Here is a 9366-nt window from a genome sequence, read left to right as displayed (position 1 = left end):
AAGTTTTATTTTAATAAAAATACCTACTCACTTAAACCTTCACACCATTCTGCCTTCTTGCTGTCAGTAGTTATTTTGTCTCTTTGTGTTTTCAAGCCAGTCTTATTGTTGACTGTTTGTGCTGGTCTTATTGCTTTTGTTTTTCCTCTAATGTGGATTGCGAAGGTTTTTCAGAGTGCCATCGAGACCAGTGATGCGATTGCTGAGATTGCATTCTATTGAATCAGGCACGCAGCTTTTTACACGTTTGCTGCACATCCAATGAACCAAAATAGCGTTGAGCCCCGAGCACCCAGACGCTTTACCTTTACACTTTTGGTGCTTGTGTGATGAAATAATGGGCCCTGTATCTGTTTTTTAAAAATATACCACTTTTGTAAATAGTTACACACATTTTATTTTACTAAAAAAGTGTCATTGAAGTGAAGTATTCTGTACTGAAGTTATATTCTTTTCGTGACCTCAACTGGTCGCATTTTGGCCGTGCTGGCTGGGCATGAAGGGATTGTGTAAAGGTGAAAAGAGTGCAGCAAGGAAAGGACAGCACGTGTGTTGGACACAACCCTGGCAGGCAGCACGGGAACACACTTTTCCTATACACCACGACAAACACACAAAAGAGTCGGAAACCTTTACGGAGCTTCCGGATACATTCAAGGGTGAGACCGCTACTGTCCCCTGAAGGGCCAGCACAGGGCTGTGGTGGCTTGTAGGATGGAAGAGTGGGGCGTCTGGTCCTAAACATGAGAGACACTCATTACCTTGGAGAGTGAGAGAGGAGAGACGAGACGACGAGACGCAGCGACACGGAGACAGAAGGAAGAGAGGCATATTGAAATCGAACTTTACGACACTAAACTTTAATCCGTTGATGGAGCTTCATTATCGAAATGATGTTGATGGTTTTTAACTTGATTTTTAGATCAAACTGAAGATTAACACTGAAGAAAATATGGACTATCGGCAACGGTGGGTTGGTGTCTCTTGTCAAGAGTAAAGACAGGTTTTGCAGAACATTACAGGACTGGGATATTTTGACAGGTTAGTGCTGTAGTTATGGATATAATATCAAGATATACAGGTCTGGAACAAGTTGGGCCAAAATTGACAACAGTTATTTTTTCACAGTAATAAAACTGGGCGTGAGCAGTGCGCTGCCATGTAAGAGTTAGCTAAATGTGCTGGCTCCAACGTACCGGCGTCAACCTAACGTGAGGTTTCAGATTTATTCTACTTCGTGACAACGAAACCCATTATGGGAAAGGACTCACAGAGGGCCTCTCTTAATAGAAGCAGAAAGCAACTATAATAGGTTGCTCGTAGCACCAGGCAGTCCGATGAACAGAACAAGCCATGGGTCACCTTTTCCGCGCCCTTCAGCTGCTGCACGACTAACCGTTGAAGGCTCAGGACGCGCGCATTACTTCAGCTATGACTTTCGTACAGTAGCCAGAAAGAGGTGGTTAGAGTGTACGTGTTATGCTAGATATATGTATTTGTAATGTACAATCCTCCATATGGTGTAAAGACCGGTTTAAAGCAGGACTTAGAACTCTTAACTTTTGTGACCTTCTGCTCAAGCATGAATTGAGCCAGGGCCAGATCTCAACCGCAGGCTGGGCGAGAAGTGCTGGCTCTCCGACGAGACCACTAAATGAGCCTACGTGTGAGGAGAATTGGTGTTCATCACCTTGCCAAAGTTGTATCCACAAAATTCACTGACAAGAGACACTGGAAACGTTCCGTGTGGTCTGTGGTGTACTTCATTCTTTGTGGTTTTCTTAAAGGAACGACTTCCACGTGGAACACCTCACTCTTTCCTTGTATGCGTGCCGTTGCACTCCAGGTGTGTGTGTGCTGTGTGGTCACTGGACGTGACAGTGAGCGTGGACGGCGGTGGGTCTGGGGGAGAATAGTCCTTGGGCTGCTGCATACTGGGGGCGTTGCCAGTGTAGTCGTTCCTGCTGTCTCTCCCAGGTTTAAAGATTCGGAAAAAGACAAGTTTCCCGTTCCAGGGGCCGACCATCACTCTGTCACTCGTGCATGATGTGCACCATCCCTGGAGATGAGACAAGGAGCAGGAGAGATAGCTCATACTAGTCTCCTCTCCTTTTCATAGTACATGTGTAGTCGAGCCGTGTGAATTTCCTTAAACGGTGCAGCTGAAACAAAAATCCTTTTGTTGTTGTTTGTTTAAGTGGTCTATGTTGGATGTGCATCTGTCCTACTAAGGTAATTGCTGTGGTGTGAGTTTGGAACAAAATCTGATGCGAGCTTGAAAGGCCACTTTTTCATCTAGCCAGCATTGAAGAGAGAGAGAGAAAGAAGAAGAAGAGGAAAGGAGCGACAAGGAAAAGTAGAAAAGCAGCCCAAAGCCATGAGCTGATAGTGTGCCTGTATGAGCTTGGAGTGGAAACGCTTCTGCAGACTGCGGTGCACGATCAGAATCCCGTCGCGCGAGCGCGGGCCCTCAGCTCAAAACGTTGCAAAAGGCCGTGCGTCGAGGAATTTGTAGACACGATGAAGCATAGAAGTGAACAGGAAGAGCGCTGCGCGACGACTCAAGTGAAGACAATGGGTCTCTGTGTGTCAGCCCGAAATGCGCGTACCTGGTGAAGAGTAGACGCTACAAACACAGACAGCTACCAAACACGCACGCGCTTCTTTGTCCGCATCCGGCGCGCAGTGATGACGTTGAAGTTGGGAGCTTTTGGAGGTTAACGAAACATTGAGTGCTGTTGTGCTTCCACTGAGCTCGCCAGATTCGGTGTGTTTGTTGGTGTTTGTGAGAAACCTTGGTTGACTGAAAGCACACAAATCCGAGCAGACCTGGACCTTACAGAGTAGCGCGACTCAGTCGATCAAGATGGATCCAGACCTTTTAGTGACGACGCGCCGGGCTGCAGTGCCGGTGTGCGCCCCGTGCAGACAAAACAGTGCGTAATGCCCGCTGATCTTCGTTGCTGCCCTGCGTTCCCGACTTATTGGGGCTGTTAGAATGATGCAGGCAGGATGCTGGCAGGGAGGCTGCAGTGAGTCAGTGCTCCTTTCTTTGCTACACAGTTGTTCTGTTTTTAACCCATTGCAGCTTACTTTTACAAGTTTGGTCTTTACAGAGTGGGTTTTCATACTGTACCAGCTGTTTTACAGTACAGAACTGTTGCTGCAAACGCTACTTGATCAGAGGAAATGGGATAATGGATAATAATTGCAAGAATCCCGACTATTGTATTTGACAGTGTTATTTAGTTAGTCTACGAGCATCTTGGGGTGGCAGGAGCTTTATTTTTGTATGGGTTAATCCATTACTTTAAACTTTTTCAGCATTTATCAGAACACTGAATTATCTGTAACATTGTTTGTGCAGGATTATTTTAATAATCGGTTGAGGGGGAATTAAATGGAGAGTATTGTAAATTGTAACATTTATGATAATTCCTGTCCAGTTAGACTAGGTATTTGATGAATAGCTGTTTTTTCCGATCCTGGTTAACTCCAAAGAGTCATTCGCTTATCTTGACTGATGCTCAATTCTAGCATCTTTTTTAGAATAAGTAATGTATTGCTGTATATCGACTAAATGTATTTGGGAATGACCCTGAGAGGTGTCCAACAGTGTTCATCCAGCGTTAGTAGCTAGCTTTACCACCTGACCCCCTATAACAGCAGGTTTTTACTTCATTGTCTGTTACTAGATTAAACAACATGATGATTTAATAATACTTTAGAGGCGTTTGTACAGTTCAGTTCAACCTCCACCATTATGTTAGCTGAGAGGTGAAATTCAGTGGAACCAGAAGAGACTCCAGACAGGCAGTTTGTGTCATCGTAGTACAGTGAGAGGGACAGTCTTGGAGTCTTTGCTCAGATGTGAAAAACAGTGGAAGTTACACCCCTGCAGTCGTTATACCTTCAGCTAAACGTACTTCCTTTTTATTCGATACTCTGACCGGTGTGTGTGTGTGTGTGTGTGTTTTTCGGAGGTTGTCAGTAAACACCGACTTCCGCGGCACTGCCTTCCGCTTGGCAATTCTCCTTTCTTGTGCGCTCTCCGGCCGATGGGTTTTTGTGACGGTACAGGTCTCCATTGAATATGGTTGCCTTTTTACAGGTAACAAGAGGATGAGAGAGCAGAATAGGGGCCCAGTCAACCTCCACCATGAGCATGTATAGGTATGTGTGTTGTTGTGTGGGTGGTGTGGTGTTTGAGATAACAGAGAGTATGTTGTGATCGGAATTTTTGTGTCTTACTGTCATCCTTATAACATTCATGTCATTCTGGACTGCCTATGAATTCTTTAATAAAATATATGTGGTGAAGACCACATCTTATTTATATACAGTGCTTCTGTGAGTGTCTGTGTGTTGTGTGTGTTGGTGTACCATGATGTTGTGTGTTGTGTTGTGACTCACGGCTCCACGGATGACCGACGGGTTTGTGTCACGGCGGTCCCCTAGCATTGTTGGAGCGTCGAGCAGCGGTAGTAGCCTTCGTACTGAGTGAGAAGCTCATCGCCTCAGCTCGCAACGTCCCGAGTCATTACGCTCCGGATCCAAAAATCAATGCCATCCTTCCATGCCAGTCGGTTAACTGTGGAGTAAAGACGTTCGTGCACTTAAACAACAATTCAAAGACAAATTAAGCAAGCACAGTGTAATGGCTTGAACACCTAAAAATAAAACGACCAAAATTGCAACAAACCCTGTCTGTGCCTTTCTACTGAAGATGAAGATCTTACAAAATATTTTCTTTAAAAACAAATGCGTTTCCTAAAATCAGTGCTGTAGTTTCAACGACCACAAGGAATTGTCTGTGTATGAAAGCGCTATTAAAAAACACTATCAGTGAGACACACTGTGCACTGGTGTTACATGTTCCTTCACACTGAATTATTCAGACTCATCCCACATACACCGCCGCCCAAAGTCACTAGAGCATCCATAATGTGCATTAATCCGCCGCTGAAAATAGTCCTTGATAAATGCACTATTTCCTTCAGTTTATGTAATGTTTTCTTAAAACTATTACTGTTATTTGTGAGTTATTCTATGTATAGCTGAGAATTACAAACAGGAAAGCACTGAGAAACAGACTAACACATGGCTGGTTTTGGTCTTTTCCTTTATATAATAATAAAAAGCGAAGTTTGAATTTAAGAGAAGAGAAAGTGAGGAGTGAGGTTAGAGAGGAGAGAGGATAGAGGAGAGGAGAGAGCAGGCAGGGAGGAGTGGGAGGGATGGAAAAGACAAAGAGAAACGGAAAGACAGACATGATTTTGTTATTGCACTGATTTTATTAGAAGAACATTTATCGCCATGCCAACAGAAAGGCCAGAGGGAGGAAGTGGACAAACATCCAGACACATACATATGTCTCATTTGTCCATTATATTTGTCCACTCTGCTGTGTATAGCAATTACACACACACACACAGGTCTGGCTGCTGTACGTACGTGGGTTTTGGGTTACCAGAAGCCTCACAGGGAAGATGGATGTCCTCTTGAGAAAAGGCTGTGTACGATATCGGCGTCTCTGTCAGCACTGGAGGCTGTGACACTGAACACACACACACACAGTAATGAAATACTACATACAACTGAATGTACAGTAATGACCATTGAGTACAGGCAAGCTCATACAAGAGCACACATATTATTATTATTGTTATTATTATTATTATTATTATTATTAGGAGATCAAGTAACCAAATATGTTCATCTGAACTGGATGTTAATTAACACTATTATTACAGTGTTAATAGCTTTTACTACCACCTGGAGTGGCAGAAGCAGAATGTTTCAACCATTTATCCAACTTTATTTGCCTTTTGCAGGGTTGAAAGAAGGGCTGAATAATTCATATCAAACATTTTCTAATTTGTAGATCATATTTAATGAATACGGTCCAAATAAATAAACAGCATATAATGGACTGTGGCCACATCCTGCTGTGAGTGCTTGGCTGATGTGCTTAAAAGCAAGCAAGCTTGCATTTAAAGATGCATAGTTTCACGTCTGTCTATCCGTTCGTTTAATATGAAGCTGCAGTCGGCAGCACAAACACAACATGTACAAGGGCACGTGGGGCATTAATCACAACAGTTACAGAAAAACAACCACATGAAAAAGATGTATCTGTTAAAAGCATCAAACCACTGGAGTGGCAGCCACGATAAAGTGCTGCCCAGTGCAGACGAGGTTCAGTGTAAATAAAGTGCATTTATTGCCCCTCACACAAAACCTGTCTGTCATTGATATCTGCTAAACAAAGCTGCTGTGTGCCAATTATTTTATCAGCAAACTGACTCTGTTTGACCTGAATGGAACAGAACCTTAATTAGCATCATTGGTAACACATATTTACCCTACAATTTAATTTAAAAAATAGTTTTTACCCTACTGACAATCAGGATTACATGCATTTTTTGGGGTTGAACAAATAATTTTAAATTAATTTAAAGCTGCAGCAGGTAACTGAAAAAAAAAAACTGGTTCCTCTGGCTCCTCCTAGAGCTCCTAATGGCATCTGCAATAATCCACCAGGCCTGAATGAAAACAACCAATCAGAGCTGAGAAAAATAGTTGATTGATGAATCTCCATTCCAGGTCGTTGAATACCGACGCTGGGAATGAGACTCAACAATCAACTACCTTCTAACCACCAAACCAAAGTGTCTTTCTATCTTTCTCAGCTCTGATTGGTTGTTTTCGTACGGGCCCGGTGGATTCTTGCAAATACCATTAAGAGCACTAGAAGGAGTCAGAGGAACCTGATTTGTTTGCATATTATCTGTCTCATGTTCTACTGTCAAGCTGTAGTGACAGTTTCAGCAAATATGACAAAAAGTTATTTTAATAAAAGTTACCAACTGCAGCTTTAACTCCAATGGTCACTCTATTTTTCTCCAAATGTTGCCCATCTGACAAAATGTTGGCGATCAGGTCTTCACTATCTGTTCTGCGTGGCTGCCGTACTGCAGACGGATGATGGAGGACGAACAGTCAGGGATACAGCAGCAACAATAAGACAGACTGGACTGACGGCCTCCATCATATACACCACAGCTTTGTGGGAATGATGTGTTCGCTGACATAAAGGGTCAAGGGCCATCACACACTTCTTCATTGTCACAACAAGGAAGGTCACTTACTGTTTTGCACTTTATCTGTTTGTCCACCCGTAAGCAAGGAAAAGAGAGAAGAAAAGGAAGCACTTAGAGAAAGGTTTTAGTTTAAAATACTGTAGACTCACACAGATCTGAGCTGAACATGCGGATGTTGATGGCAGATTTAAAACGCTGTTTCCAGAGGAGAACTTTTATTCATTTACTTGATTATAAATAATGACAGTATAATGACTCGTCTAAAAGAGTTGTCTTCCTCTCAGTTTTCTGACTCAGACTTGATGGCGTCCCTGATCAATTTACATCTTCCCCCTCTGTGTCCCTACCCTTCCCTCCCTCCATCTTTCTCCTCTACACTCATCTCTTCACCTTCCCTGTCCTCCTTCATCCATCTCTTTCTTTTCACCACCTGCAGTCTCTCATTTCCATCCTCTTTCCATCCCTCTCGTCTTCTCATCTCTCTTGCTCTCTCTGCCACACCCCGAGGAGGAGGTCATTGGCTGAAGGTCAAACTGAACCTGACTCCTCCTCTCATCCCCTCTTCCTCTCCTCTGGGACCATCTTGGCAAATGCCTGCTGACCTTTGAACTTAACCTCTGAAACCGGAGGTCATTCTAAAGCTGATTGTGAGGATAAGTGTGTTTGTGTTTGTGCTTATGTGAATGTGTTTAAATGTTAAGTTTCTCTTTGTTAAGACTGTCTGTGTGCAACATTTAGCCTTTGTACATTTTTAGGATTAATCACAGGACCAAAGCAAACAGACAGATTAACATGGCAAGAAAAGGACATGAAAGAAGAAAAAGAAAAAGAAGTAGCACCATTCCTTTCAGCGTGCTATGAAAATAAATGTGCTGACACTTTTGACGATTGAAACCGTAAACAACACGTGTAGTCGGCAACATGTGATGTTTTATTTTTGTCACAACATATCTTATGTGTGATAATGTGTGCAGACTTTTAAAAGCACTCAATCAACAGAAAACAATATAAATAATGAAAAGTGGCCATAAACCTATAAGATCATTACATTATCTGTGAGTGCTGTGTTTCTATGTTAATTGACCCTTCCTAAGTCCCGCCCCTTTTTGCTGGCTTTAGATCAACTATTGATCTATATTAGCTAGCTATGTAGTTAGAATTTTGCTAACATTAGCTAGCTATCTTAAAGGGCCAGTGTGTAGGATTTAGTGGCATATAGAGGTGTAGTTGCAGATTGCAGCTCCTTCGCTTCACCCTCCCCTTCCAAGCGCAAGGGAGAAACTGCGGTTTGGAGCACAGAGTGAGAAGGGGCGGGGCTTAAGAAGGGTCATTTAACTTTGAGGATATTGTTTAAAGGAAATGATACTGAATGGTGAGAAATGCTTGTGCTGCAGGAATACTCACAGTTTTCGGGGATTTGGATGGCTCCCTGAGCGAAGGGAGGCGTGGAGGAGAGGAAGGACAGAGGGAGGAGGAGGAGGAAGATCAGGGGGAGGGCGGGGGAGCACGGCCCCCTATAGCCCGTCCACCGACGCTGTGACACACACATCTCTCAATGTCCCATGAAAAGTGACGCGAGACACCCACACACTCATCAACACATAAAAAACACACACCCTCCCACCTCGTGCACCCAAGCAGACACACACTCCAGGGACCTCCCAGACCCTCTGGAGAGTGGAGACCAATAAACAACTGTGTTTCAAGATGTGTGTGTCGCTTTCACAGAAAGTCTGTATAAGGCTGTCTGCCTCTCTCTGTCAGGTCCACAATCCCTGCTCCGGCTGCCGACATCGGGGCGGGGGTGGGGGGGGATAAGAAGAAGAAGAAGGGGGGAGAGAGGTGAAGAGAGGATTGACCGCGAGAACAAAGGAGGGATGAGAGGGGAGGAAGGGAGGGCAGGGAGAGAGGAGAAAAGAAAGCAAACACATCATTAATTTCATCAAATATAAGTCATCCCAGAACAGGACAAACATTAATCTACTCCAAAGGGGAATTCATGTTGACCTACAAATAAAAAATTCACAATTAACTCAGAAAATGAGAGTGTGTGGGATGCTGACAATTAATTTGTAATATTTATGAATCAAAATATTCACCAAATACACTCAATTTTAAGACAGAAGGATGCCTGTGTTTGTATGTGTGAGTGTCAAAGACGAAGGGTTGAGGTCATCCTGATAAAGACGGAGAGATCAGATCAAAGCAGCAGGAAACATCTTCTCTACTAATGACATTACAAAGAGAGAGAGTGTGTGTGTGT

The 9366-nt window shown here is 43.5% G+C and overlaps 1 protein-coding gene across 1 annotated transcript in view; it reads right to left on the bottom strand.

Moving 5' to 3' along the window:
• Positions 1–8883, bottom strand: part of LOC118324148 (neural cell adhesion molecule L1-like) — an 11727-nt gene extending 2844 nt beyond the window's left edge. Inside the window, exons 1-3 of the mRNA XM_035656304.1 lie at positions 8508–8883; positions 7152–7166; positions 5455–5557 (exon numbers count right to left, since the gene is read on the bottom strand). Coding sequence (XP_035512197.1) covers positions 5455–5557; positions 7152–7166; positions 8508–8652 — 263 coding nt within the window. The 5' untranslated portion in view covers positions 8653–8883. The remainder of the gene's footprint in view (positions 1–5454; positions 5558–7151; positions 7167–8507) is intronic.
• Between the last annotated feature and the right edge of the window lie 483 nt (positions 8884–9366).

Source organism: Morone saxatilis, unplaced genomic scaffold (assembly GCF_004916995.1).
Source record: "Morone saxatilis isolate NCDOM2014 unplaced genomic scaffold, NCSU_SB_2.0 Contig15, whole genome shotgun sequence".
Taxonomy (NCBI): domain Eukaryota; kingdom Metazoa; phylum Chordata; class Actinopteri; family Moronidae; genus Morone; species Morone saxatilis.
The sequence above is the reverse complement of the archived record's forward strand: the minus strand, read 5'-3'. Positions and strand labels throughout refer to the sequence as shown.